At 62.1% G+C, this 13,116-nt stretch overlaps 1 protein-coding gene across 14 annotated transcripts in view; it reads right to left on the bottom strand.

The window, feature by feature from the left end:
• Window positions 1-681: 681 nt before the first annotated feature.
• Window positions 682-13,116, bottom strand: part of GRAMD1B (GRAM domain containing 1B) — a 214,273-nt gene continuing 201,838 nt past the window's right edge. For 10 of the 14 annotated variants that reach the window (XM_055132830.1, XM_055132833.1, XM_055132834.1 and 7 more), the window contains 10 exons: window positions 12,829-12,972; window positions 12,116-12,234; window positions 11,839-11,981; window positions 9,963-10,066; window positions 9,006-9,209; window positions 8,521-8,611; window positions 7,105-7,212; window positions 6,694-6,883; window positions 5,225-5,318; window positions 682-1,796 (listed from right to left, as the gene is read on the bottom strand). In XM_055132830.1, the coding sequence (XP_054988805.1) occupies window positions 5,229-5,318; window positions 6,694-6,883; window positions 7,105-7,212; window positions 8,521-8,611; window positions 9,006-9,209; window positions 9,963-10,066; window positions 11,839-11,981; window positions 12,116-12,234; window positions 12,829-12,972 (1,193 nt within the window). In that variant the 3' untranslated portion in view covers window positions 682-1,796; window positions 5,225-5,228. Of the gene's footprint in view, window positions 1,797-5,187; window positions 5,319-6,693; window positions 6,884-7,104; window positions 7,213-8,520; window positions 8,612-9,005; window positions 9,210-9,962; window positions 10,067-11,838; window positions 11,982-12,115; window positions 12,235-12,828; window positions 12,973-13,116 lie in introns of all 14 variants that reach the window. The other 4 variants (XM_055132835.1, XM_055132836.1, XM_055132837.1 and 1 more) reach the window with 2 other exon arrangements.

Here is a 13,116-nt window from a genome sequence, read left to right as displayed (position 1 = left end):
CCACCGTGTACAACTGCTGAGTGCATGACCCACCTCCCTGCCCCATGCCCCTACCCAGTCACCCCGTGTGGCTGAGTATGTAAGAGAGGGGCTGCCTGTGCTCCCAGGGCCAATATTTGAGGGCTCGGAAGACCCCAGACTAAAGCTGTCTCCCACTGCCCACCTCTCGGCGTGGGCTCCTGAAGGGAAAAGTTCACGTCACTGGCCTTGCAAGGCCTCTCCTTGTCTCCCTGGCCTCAGAGACGCTGCAAGAGTGCAGTGGGGAGGGCATTTGCCTTTGCATGCAGCAGACCTGGGTTTGATCCCCGGCATCCTATAGGGTCCCCTCACCGAGCACCACCAGGAGGAGTGATTCCTGAGTACAGAGCCAGGAAACCCCTGAGCACCACTGAGTGTGACCCAAAAAGCAAAAAAAAAAAAAAAAAAAGCGGGGGGGGGGGGAACCAACGGTTCCCTTAGTCCATCATCCCATTCTGCCATGCATGTACAGGGACAGAGCTGTCCTGGTCACCAAGGTGACCCCGAGCTCGGCTCCCTGACCTGGCCTGCCCGTGGGAGGAGGACGAGGGTCCTCACGGCCCCAGAACTTGCCCCGATGAAGCCCGAGGAGCCCAGACGCCTTGGAGGGAGGGTAGAGAAGCACTCAGGACTCCGGTAATACACACACACACACCGACGATGTGTAATTCAATACTTTTGTCTTTTAATTCATACTGTACTTCCATGATTCTAGCTACTTTACAGTAAGATTTGGCTGGGAAGCCTTGTATGTTTCTAGGAACTAGCAGTTAAGTTTCCAGACCTTGCGCCCAGCGCCAGGCAGATACAGTTAGAGATCCAAACACAGGTGGCCGGACCCCTGCCGGATGCGCCAGGCTAGATTCCCACCCAGAGCTGGCGCCGTGCAGGCTGGGGGGGCCGCTCCCTCCGCCTCGCCTCACCCACCCCGCCCCCGTCAGGAAGATCCAGAGGCACTCTGGCCTCGGGCCCGTTCTTCCCCACGAGTCTCCACTGAGTGTGAGTGTGAGTGTGTGTGTGTGTGTGTGTGTGTGTGTGTGGTGGGGGTGGGGGCGGGGGGTAAGCACCATGGGTTTGGGAAGATGGTCTGGTCCATGCAGAGAGTGATCTGGCGGGGAGATGCGGGCCACACAACTACTGTTGGCAAAATGACTGCGTCGGTGATGAGACCTCGGCACGGGGTACCCAAGTCCAGGGCCTAGGTTCCCGACGGGGCCGCGGCCGCCACTGGGCCTGGGCAGCGCCGTGTGGCAGGATGAGTGTCCTTTCCGCCTTCACATGTTGGGGGAGATTGTCTGGCATCAGTTCCTCTTGGTAGGCGAAGGTGCTTCCGGCCAGGAGCCCGGCCTCCAGTCCAGGCTCCCCGGCCGGCCGAGGGCCTCAGGTCACAATAGAAAACCGCGCCCAGGCCCCCTGAGCTGGCTGGGCCCAGAGCGGCGAGGACGGGACAGCCGGAGCAGGAGTGAGGTAACAAGGGCGGGCAGAGAGGGGGGAGGGGCGCTCTCTACACCGTGTGCAAAGGTCTGCTCCGTGGCGGGGAGGCGGGTGGGGGGACGCAGAGACGGCTTCCAGGAAAGACAGCGAAAACAGCGGCAGTGCTCTGCCCGGATCCAAAATGCATCTTCTGGAAGAAAACCCAGAGGTGGAGGGGCGTAGGGCCAGCCTGCTAGGGCTTGGGGGTGAGGGCCCAAGGAAGCCGGGGTGCCGGGGATGACTGTTCCGCGGCCTAGCGGCCAGGGGCCGGGGCGATGGCGGGAGAGACGGGGCACATACACCACCTGGGAGAGAGGAGAAAAGGGAATTTTCCCCTGGGGTCCTCGGGAGAGAGGGCAGGTGGGGTCTCGAGACCATGACCCGCCAGAAAGCCTCCCCCCACCACTGTCTAGGGTTACCCCCAGCTCTGCCTGTGGAGGCATCAAACTAGTCCACACGCGGGTGGCCGGTGGGGACCTCCAGACCACGCCTCGCTGCCCCCAGAGAGCTCTTGCCCTCCCCCCGAGCCCCCAGGGAGTTCTCCAAGACCACCCAAGGCTGTAAGCTTGGAGTTTCACAGTTCATCCAAATACAATCAGCCCAAAGAGAAGTGCCAGAACCAGCAATGGCTTCTCTGTACCGTTTCCTCCGGCGAGGAATGCTGGTACGAGAAAGGCCAGGATGGAAGATGACCACCCCCCATCCGCCCCCCTGCACCCTATCAGGTCTTCTCGTCATTCTCCTCCTCCTGAGAGAAACTCCCAGGAAAGGTCCCTGCCAGACAAGACACAGGAGGGAGGAAGACCCTTCTGGGTTAATACTGACCCTACAATATGCCCAACCTCCCCCTTGCCTTTTCACTCTTTCTCTCTCTCTCTCTGGGCCTCCAGAGCTGTCCAGGAGCCCATGAAGAACTGAACTCTCCCAGACACCTGGGAACCTTCTAAAAATGGGGAAGCTTGGGTTCAGACTTGGCTCCACTGCCCACCCCCCACCCCCCACTGCCCCACCCCAGGAACCATCCAGGTGCAAGCCTGGCCCGTTGCATGCCCAGCCCCTAAGTCTAGGCAGACGCTGGAACCATCCTACAAGGCTCCAGCCGCCCACGCCTCCTGTTAGAAATGCAGGGAGGGAACAACTTTGCCGTAACAGGACCAGGACTGAGTGAACCCGGCCTCCCGGCCTGCTGCAGTGCTGGGAGAGTGTCCCACGTCCCAAGGAGGTGATGGGGAAAGTAGGCCTGGCTTCTCCCAGGCCCACTGGGCCGTTCCGTCACAGCAGGTCGGGCCTCACATCCTCGAGGGAGCTGTCCTGGTTAGACACTGCAATTCTCTGACACAGAGAGAAACGTCTACGGCTGCGTCCTCCCGAGACAGCCCCAGACCCCGAGTTCTTTTGTTTACAGGAAAAAGCTCAGGAGAGCTGCCCCCATAAAAGTTGGGCTGGCCCTGCAGACAGCACCCGTCCTTTGGATTCCTGGCATATGCCCAGGCTCCTCTCTAGAGCGAGGGACCCCAAGGCTGACTGAATATTCGGGCTAAGCTTCTGGAGACCGATGGGCTTCCTCCCGATTTAAACATCAGACAACGCCTTAGAATGGGAGTATCCATGAGAGGTCTCCAGTGAGTGCTGAGGCGTCAAGCCCCAGGGCACCTTCTCCATGAGCCGTGTTATTGCCATGGTCTGAACTGCCCCAATCACAAGGGTTCCTTGAACACACTCGAGACCTTTTGTGGCACCATCTCCTCCCCTGCATGGTCCCAAGAAGCAAAGCCAGGCTGGGCTGTTAGACAGACCCACGCCCCCTCCGTGCCCCCACTCCGCAAAGACCCTCCAAAACCATTCCAAAGGGCCTGCCGGGAGATGATTACTAAGGGAATAATTTAAATAAATAAAAGTCTCTGAAATAAATTATAGTTAGCAAAACAAAAAACAAAACAAAAAAATGTTTTGCTTTCTGAAAGGTCTGGGAGTGATTTGGGCCCTGGGCTACTGACGGGGATACTTCTAGCACTTTGCACCACGCTTCCTTGGCTCTGCCCAGTGGGGTCCAGGTCCGCACCAGGTCTCGACTTGTCCCTCTGCAGCCCCTGGCCGAGTCTTGGACGGGAATGGCCACTGCATTCGCCCTGTGTCCTCACATCCATTCGGGCAGATCCATGGGGTCTCCCCGGCACATGCCAGTGGTCTCTTGCCCTTGCAGCAGAATGAGCGGGTCGGGCAGAGGCAGGGGAGGAGGCACGAGCTGGTCTTCGAGAGCCACTGCTCTCCTTCAGGGGTGGTGAGTGAGTGACGAGGTTCCTTCCCTCCATCTGACACCAGGAGGGCGTGAAGATGGGCAATCCGGCAGCGGTCTCCTGGCCACCAAGGCCTTCCTGACGACGGGTTCCTGCAGCAGCTCCACGGTCGGGCCGGGACCCTCTGGTGATGGGCTGCAGTCCGTGGGTGTGTGGAGCAGGACGAAGCGCCCCAGGAGGGCGGAGAGCTGCACCAGTGAGCCGCCTTGGACAGGCCCCGTCTGCTTGGTACTCTGGAGTCATCTGCACTCTCTCTGTGGCCACCGGGGACGTGATGGCCCCCCTGCTGGACGCCATCCCGCACTGGCAATGCCGAGCCGGTGGCAAGGCTTCGGGAGGCAGGGACTCGGGTCCGGCTTTCTCGTGGCCGTACGCGCACCTTTGCCGACGCATGTCCTTGGAGGACGAGTGTCTTCCTGCACCTGCACCCGTGGGGGACGGTGTCTCCCTGGACCACAGCTGTTTCTCCACGGAGAGGGGCACCTCGGCTGGCCAGGGGTGGCCCGCACAGTTCTCTGGGGTGAGACCCCCGCAGATAAGACATTGCCAGAGGTGTTATTCTCTGGACCCAGGGGTGTGGGTGGCTGGGGGTGGGGAGGGGGCCAGGACCCTGATTTATTTCATCCCGGAAATAAAACTGCAGGTTCCAAGCTCGGAGCCCTCCGCCCCCCACAAGAGCTGACTCCCAATTGTGCAAGTCCGGAAACGCTCCACCCTGGCCGACACCGCACCGTGCTCAGAGAGCATGAGGAAAAACGGGGGTTAGGCACTACGAAGGGGGGCTTCGCCCAGATCCAGCCTGGGAGGAGTGCAAGAGAAGGGGAGGGACGCGGGACACCCCCAGCCCTTACTGAGTCCAGACCCAACCTGGCCTGAGGGAGGTGTGGGCGGCCCAGACAAGACAGACGGCAGGACACAAGGCCTTGGGCACCGGCAGCTGCGAAGCACGGACCTGCCGCCTTCCTGGCTTCCCTGTGTCTGCCCCCGGCCCTTGGGACGTGTTCTGTAGGCAGGGGTGCTGAGACGGGGTTCCTGCCTTGGGCTTCCTGGGTCCCAAGAGAACCCCCAGGGGAGACGGGCGGGGGGCTCAGGGGAATTCTCTTTCATTCGGCAGGGGATGAGGGAACGAAGCACCTGAAACAAAGCCCCAAGGGGCGTCTTTTCAAGACCCAGGGTCTTCACGGGCGTGACTTTGGCTCAACCGCGGTTCCCAGGAGGGGAAGGGCGGGGCGGGGCGGGAGGGTAGTGCTGAGATGGGCCCTGCCCTCTGCGGCCCGGCCGCACCTTCTCCCTGGTACATAGGCGTTCTCTGTTTAAAATCTGTATATAATATATATATTTATATTCTGTATATATATATATATATATATATATATATATATTTATAGGGTCTATGTACACGCATTGCACGGTCTCGGCAGCCTCCCTGCGCCTGCCTGCTCAGTGGTAGCTGTTCCTCTTCTCGTTGCTCTCGGCCGTGGAGTCCCGGGACCGGATGCCGTTCTGGAGATTGATAAGTGAGTCCTTCATCTGCAAGACAGGAAGCCCCGCGCCTGGGTGGGCGTCCTCGGGGCTGGGGGGTGGGGGGCTTCTCCACCCAGCAGCACCTTCCCCGCCCCATGCAGCCTCAGGACGGAGCAGATGGCCACACCCATGCGGTGCGCCGGGCACCTGGAATCCACCGGGAAACTAGACTGCCCTTAGCTGCCTGGCTGTGGGTGTGCCGGGGTCTGCCCTTCCGCCACACACCCTGCATGCCACCCCGAGAACCGCCGGGCGCCCTGCACCCACTTCACTGCACTTGCTCAGTTGCCTGCATTGCGTTTTTTTTTTTTTCTTTTTTGGTTTTTTGGGCCATACCCGGTGATGCACAGGGGTTCCTCCTGGTTCTGCACTCAGGAATTACTCCTGGTGGTGCTCAGGGGACCCTATGGGATGCTGGGAATCAAACCCAGGTTGGCTGCGTTCAAGGCAAACACCCTCCTGCTGTATTATTGCTCCGGCCCAGCATTTCATTTTACTTCATTTTATTATTTCTCTTCTGTCTTTTGTTTGATGGGCCATACCTGGCAGTGCTTGGGGCTCACTCCCCATGTGGGATGCCAGGGATGGAACCCGGGTCAGTTGCGTGCAAGGCAAGCGCCCTCCCTGCGGTCCTATCCTCTGGGCCCCTGCCCTGGTTTTCTTACCTTCAAGATCAGGGATATGAAAGTTGCTCAGCCCGGGGGTGGAGCCTAATGTGCTTTGGGACCACCACCCGGTCCAGGGTTTCGAATACCGAGTGTCCCTGTTCTCTGCTTGATCTTCTGCCTTCGCCCTGGCTCTTCCGAGCAGTGGGCACTGATTCAGGACTGCCCATGCCCCCTACATCCTGGTGCCAGCAGATGGGTTTTTGGCTTAATTTTTTGTACAGATAGTTACAGTCTTGAGAAACCTAACCCTGAGATAGAATTCTGGCATTGCAAGAATCTCCAAAAGGGGGTCTGGAGCGACAGTACAGTGGGGAAGGCATTTGCCTTGCATGTGGCTGACCCAGGTTCGATCCCCGGCATCCCATAGGGTTCCCCGAGCACATCCAGGAGTGATTCCTGAGTGCAGAGCCAGGAGTAACCCCTGTGGATCATTGGACCAAAAAATAAAATAAAGAAAGAAAGAAACTCTAGAAGCTCTACGGGGTGCTGGGGTCTAGGAACACATCAGGGCACCTCTGTGTGACCACCAAGTGGGGCGGAGGCTGTCAGCTTCCAGCTGGAGCCACAGACAAATGGTCGAGAAGTAGAAGGCAGAGATCAGGCCCCCGGAGTTGGCTGGGGGGTTTTCCTAGGGAGCTGGGGTGCTCCCTCCTGGCCTGCCCATCGTCTGTGAAAGACCAGGGGCGGGGAAGCGGGGAGGGGACAGCGCTCACCTGATCGAGGAGCATCACTGAGGATCTGATGATTTCTCTCCATTTCTGGAGCTCCGTGTCGTGGTACTTCTGTTGGGACTCTAGGAGCTGTGCCCATTCTGTCTGGGACTGGGGTAACCTGTGGGTTAGAAGAAGGGGCGCCCCGGCAGCTGGAGTTACGCTCAGCAGACCGTCCTGTGCTCCCAGACCCCTAGAGAACAGAGACGGACATCAGAGTGCTTTGTCCTCTGCCCGCGTGCCCCCACGCCCGGGGCCCCGAATCAGAAGCAGGGGGACACGGCAGGGGCGGCCAGTGGCACTGGGCTCTGAACTCGGCTGAAAGAGTCTCTCTCCCGCCGCAGCAGCACCCCGGGGAGTAGGCATAGGGCAGGCCAGGCAGACGGAGGGGTCGGGGCAGGGGGCCAGGGTTACCTTTCCTGGAGCCGCAGCCCCTGCCAGGCGGTGAGCGTCTGGGTGGTGTATTCCAGCATCCAGAGCTTGTAGAAGAGCATCATGTTCAGGATGACCAGCAGGACCAGGCTGGGAAGGGGGCAGAGAGAGCAGCGGCCATGAGAGCTGCCCCCGGCCAGCAGCGTCTCCTCCCTGCCGGCCCCCAACCCCGAGGCAGCTATCTGGCATCCTGGGTCCCCCATCCCCCCCGGAAAGAGGACTCGAGTGGGGGCCAGGGGTGGCAGCGAGGGCAGAAGGCACCACCGCGCAGCACCCCCGGAGGCTGCACAGGGGTGGAGGGGAGCCCCCTGAGAAGGAGTCCCCAGAACCTGAACCTGGGTGCGCCGGGGGGCAGAGGCGAGACAGGAGGAAGGAGGAGCAGTCAGCGCCAGTACCTGAAACAGATCCTACCGGAGCAAGGAGGAAAACGGGAGGAGATGGAGGTTAGAACCGACAGGGAGAGAGAGCAAGGAGCACCCGGGAAGGAAGGCCCGCAGCAGCCCCGCCCTATTCTGGGGGTGATCGGGGTGCAGATTCCTCTCTCAGCTGCCTGCCCACTGCCTTCTCTGCCCGGTGCCTGCCTCTCGGAGAGGGAGCGGGTGGGAGACAGAAGGGCCAAGGGCATCCGCAGGGTCAGGAGGTGACCAGGGGGCTGGGGAGGCTCGGGACAGGGCCATTCAGGGCCATTCAGGTGCTTACAGAGAGGGAGACTCGGGGATGGGGTCGAGGGAAGGAGGAAACCTCGTCCCTGGCCTGCTCCAGCCATGGCCAGGCTCAGTGCGGGGCCGAACACAGCACACGTTATCTGACTTTCCTGCCACTGGGGTCCCAGACTGCACGGTGCTGGGGTCCTTGAGGCACAGACTCCCCCACTGGATCCCCGACCCCCGCCCAAGAATGCAAGGGCTCCCCAAAGGCCCCTCAAATGGCATCTCTGGGTGAGATTTTTCCAGTGGTGAGGCTGGTTTGGGTCTGTTTCGGGGCCACAGCTGGTGGTGCTCTGGGCTTACTCCTGACTCAGACAAAGGACTGAGACTTCTGGTAGGACTCAGGCGACCTTCTGGGGTGCTGGAGATGGAGTCCGGGTTGGCCGTGTGCAAGGCCAGTGCCCTAACCACTGTGTTATCTCTCTGGCCCCTGGTGAAGCTGGAATGTCCTTCCTAGTTTTCCCACTAGGAATACAATGCCTAGCGTAGCACTGGAGGCTGGTGAACCCGGGAAAGGAAGCCAAGAGGCAAAGCCTGACAAAGGAGCAGCCGAGAGACAGACAGACAGACAGACAGAGACAGAGAGAGACAGAGAGAGGCCAGAGCGCAGCACAGACGCCCAGGATCCCATGAAAGTGCTCCCAGGCCTGGACACTGGAAAGCCGGGGTGGGGGGGCATGGGGGTCCTTACACACAGCTGATCACCAGCAGCAGCTTGGAGACACTGTGCAGGTGGAAGCCAGCAGGGGCGTCCTCAGGGATGTGCCGGGTCTGAGTGGAGCCTGCGGAGAGAGGGGCCACTGGGGACAGGGGACACTGGGTTCCGGGCCCTGGGCCCAGCCCGGGAGGGAGCTGTCCACGGTGCTGGCAGGGCAGGCGGCCATGGGGCCAAACCCAGCGGTGGGGAGTGTGAAGGCGGCGGGGTAGGGGACGGAGAAGGGACAGACGGAGGCAGGACAGGGAAGCTGCAGCTCTGGGCTCAGCCCCTGTGGCCGAGATCTCGGTCATGGGAGTCACCGTGTCCCACAGAGCAGCCCGTGTGAGAGTGGCGAGGGGCCGAGGAACAGACATGGCAAAGGGAAGCCGGCCAAGCGTCTTGGCCCTCGGGCCTGCCGTGCCAGTGCCAGCCGGAGACGAGCTTGCTGCCCTCCACATCTGAGCACACAGGGTCCGCACCTGCCACGTGCTTGATCCGGCGGCCCACGTCCTCGTCCGTGGGGGTGGTGACCGGGCTCATCACCTCCTCCAGGTGTGGGACCCGCAGGTGCGCGTGGGGCCGCTTCCTCCTCCGCACGGCCGCAGGCTTGCTGACCTTCTCCTTGGGAGACTGCCGGTGCATCTCGGCCAGGTACGCACTCTCGGTCTTGGTCAGCTCCGTCTCTGCGAGACAAAGGGCCACGTCGGGGACCGGGACTTTCTGTACTGTCCCACACAGGGCCACGTCGGGGACCTGGACTTCCTGTGCCATCCCCCACGGGGCCACGTTGGGGACCTGGACTTCCTGTAGCATCCGGAGGAGGGCCACATGGGGACCTGGACTTCCTGTACCATCCTGCCCGAGGCCACGTCGGGGACCTGGACTTCCTGTACCGTCCCACACAGAGCCACGATGGGGACCTAAACTTCCTGTGCCACCCCCCACGGGGCCACGTCGGGGACCTGGACTTCCTGTAGCATCCTGAGGAGGGTCACATGGGGACCTGGACTTCCTGTACTGTCCCTCCTGGGGCCACGTCTGAACCAACCCGCAGGCCTCCACGTGTGACTGGGTCTTCTTGAAGGGAGCCACATCCACCACCTCTGCTCTGAGAAGCTACCCCATCTGCGGGGCTCTGTCTGACCCCACCCTCGCCCCCCGCTGAGCTGGAGCCAAACCCTCCTGTGGGCAGTTCCTCACCGTGCAGATGGGTCCAGATGCCGGGTCATGTCCCCCCACTAGGAAAGTGTCCCCGGACTCTGTGCTGCTCCCCTGGGTCAGGGTGATGCATGGAGCCTCACTAGGGGACAGGGAGGTGGCTCCAGGCTGTGACTTGCTTCTACTCAACCCCAGCTCTGGGGGTGCGGGCTCCCGGATGCAGGCTGCCTGGGTGAGGGGTTCCAGGGTGCAGGGTCCCTGCGATGTTGGCCGCTCACCTAAATGGCGGAAGTAATCCTCCAGCCCACTCCAGAAGTTCTTCTCGATGAAGGATTTCACCAAGCCCCAGGGCTGTTTCCGGTAGCGCAGCTCCGTGGAGATCCTGGGGACCCAGGCGACAAGGTCAGCACTTCCCGAGCAGGGGCCGGCGCTGGAAGGGACCCCCCACTTCGGCACTCTCAATGCTTCTTCTTTATCGTTTAATTTCTGGGGTTTCTAGGCCACACCCGGCAGTGGTCAGGGCTTATTCCTGGCTCGGCGTTCAGGGGTCACTCCTGGTGGGCTTGGGGGAACGTAGGGGGTGCCGGCGATCGAACCTGGGTCAGCTGCGTGCAAGGCAAGCGACCTCCCTGCTGTGCCATCACCCTGACACCCGTTACTGCTCCTCCACCCCCGCGGCCTCGGGGTGATCCACCCTCCCTTCGGGTGAGAAACGGAGAGTTGGTACTTGCTGTTCATTTCCCCTCCCTTCTGGCTGTTGTGGTGATGGGTGCACACGTGGCTAGGGCACCAGGGATCCCAGATGGCAGTGCTAGAGAGGGGTGGCAGTGGGCAGGGCCTGGGGATCTCAATGAAGCACCACAGAGCCGTCCCGGGGCCCAGCGTGGAGCCCAGGCTGAAGCCCATCTCGGGTTCTCTGGGATTTCTCCTTTCGGGCACACACCTGAAGGTGCCCACTAGCCTGCCAGCCCTGCTGGCCGGCCAGCCTGGCTCCTGCCTCTGCAGTGGCCCCCAGGCCTGTCCAGGGCTTGTTCCCCTGTATGTTCCCCCCCGCGTCTCCTCGTCCTAGCAGCCTCATGCCTCCTGGTGCTCCGGAAGAGATTTCTCCCGCTCCAGCTCTCACGATTAGGCTGCCCGCCCACAGCTGGGCAGCCTCTGCCATAGCTGAGGGCACGTGCCTACACCAGGCGCCAACTCACTTCCTTGCCCACGTTTGTTCCTGGGATGAGGTGGGCACCTGTCTGTAAAGGTCAAAGGTGCATCCGGGGAACCAAATAGCAAGGATGCTGGCTCAGAGCCCCCTGTGGGTGGTCCGGAGCAACAGGACAGCGGGAAGGGCGTTTGCCCTGCAAGTGGCAGACTCGGGTTTGATCCCCGGCATCCCATAGGGTCCCCCAAGCACAGCTGGGAGTGATTCCTGAGTGCAGAACCAGGAGTAAGCCTGAGCATCACTGGGTCTGACCCCCCAAACAAAAACCAAACCAAAAGCTAACAGCAAAAAAGCCCCCGCAGGAGCTGAGATGGGGGGGGGTCCTGCGGGGAAGGTCCTGGCAGAGCAGGAGGAAGAAGGAGAGAGAGGAGGATATCCTCTGGGCACCGAGGCTGCGTGCCACCAACACCTCAGGGGGCGTTTCCAGACGGGCGGGCACCCTGTGTCTCACTGAGCTTCTGAGTGGGTCAGAGTCCGGTTCCTGCCTCTGAGTGCCTGACTCCGGCCGCAGGGGACAGCCCAAGGATGCCCCACAGCTTCGCCGCCCACGTGCCCGGCACAGAGGAGCAGATGGGGTCCCAGGGGCCTCCCGAGCACCTGGGCACACACAGGCCAGGCCGTGCCCAGGGCAGGGGGCGCCAGGAAGAACCCACCTTCCTGACACCCTTCGTTCTTCCCCCCAGCTCCTGGCCAAGTTATGGATATGACAGGAACCTCCATGTTCTCAGCTAAGCTGAGAGGGCGCCCTCCACCTTCCTCTCCGCTTGGGGTTACTGGAAAGACCCCAGTCCACAACCCCCAGGAACCAGCAAGGTGCTGAAGGGCTTGTCGAGGGCCTCCAGGGTCCGGGAAGCCACCACCTCCTCCTCCGCCCCTGCCTTTCTTGGCCTGCTCCCCACCCCCCACCCCCCACCTCCAGGAAGCGGCCCCCAGCCCGCGAGCACCTGAGCCGACTCTTGTTCCGAGCCACACGGGTGAGGGTGTAGCGGTTGATGGTGTAGAAGTAGTCGTGGTACGGCACGTCGTGAGTGAGGACCTCGGCGTCCACCACGTAGCACTCGCTCTCCTGGCTGGCCTTGTACATGGTCTTTGGGAGGGAGGGGGGGACGGATGGATGCCGTGGGCAGTGACCCCCCCCTCCACCCCCACCGCTGGACCTCGTGGGAGAGGCCAGGCAGTGGCAGACCCCCCCTCCCCCGGCTGCTCCACTCCCAGGCTCACCTGAGTCTCCCTGACGGTGGCACTTTTGGGAGCCAGGGGGTTGGTGAGGGTGATGGTGTAGAGGATCACTCGGCTCTGGTCCCCGCTGTCCTCCTTCTTCCAGGGGTGGAAGATGATATCTGGGGGGAGCAGAGCCACCGTGAGCCGGTCTCAGGGCCGGGCAGCCCCCGGGCCAGGGCAGGCGGCCCTGGGGGCAGAGGGGGCACTGAGAAAGGCTCATTGTGGGGCGGCCTGAATTCTGCACAGGCCCATTGTTCCCGGGGTCGGGGGCCACCTACGGGGCTGCGGGAACACTGGCACGACTGTGGCGAGGGCCTGGGAGCTGGGGGACAGGCCCCGCCTCAGGGCCCGCCCGCCCGTGGCCCCAGCGTGGCCTCTGCTCCGGACCTGGGGGCTGGGGGGAGGGGTGCCCGCCTGCTTTCCCACAGCCCAGGGAGGCGTGCACGGCCGCCCGCCAGCGCCCCCGCGGAGGGCAGGAGGGGAGGCTGGGCAGGTGGCAGGGGCCTGCCGGACCCACTCATGAGCCCACGTCAGCCGTGAGTCGTGACCCGGGCCAGCGCTGCCAGGAGCACTAGAGGCCAGTGCATCCTCTCTGGAGCCTTTCACACGGCCAGAATTCTCACAGCCCCCAAAGTCGGGCACAGGATACAGGGCTCTCTGGGCATCGTGGGCAGAGACGGGGGGCCCCGGGCAGGATCGGAGGCAGCACGGACCCGAGAAGCGGCGCTGCTCCATGAAGTCGCGCTGGAACGGGGAGTCAGTGAAGAGGAGATCGTAGAGCTTGTCCACGCTGAAGTTGAAGACTTCGTTCACATACTGCCGGCCGCTCAGGTCCTCGTAGAAGGCCTGGACCTCCCCTGCACGCGGGTGAGGGAGAAGTGTCGGGCCCTGGAGGGCGCCATGGTGGGCTGCCCTGCCCGAGTGGCCACAGGCTTAGACGGCAGTGGCCATTTCTTCCGGAGAGCCCACGGGTGGTGGGTATGTGTGTACGTGGGCCATAC

Source organism: Sorex araneus, chromosome 3, assembly GCF_027595985.1.
Source record: "Sorex araneus isolate mSorAra2 chromosome 3, mSorAra2.pri, whole genome shotgun sequence".
Classification (NCBI taxonomy): Eukaryota; Metazoa; Chordata; class Mammalia; order Eulipotyphla; family Soricidae; genus Sorex; species Sorex araneus.
Note: the sequence above shows the minus strand (reverse complement) of the source record. Positions and strands in the feature narration are given on the sequence as shown.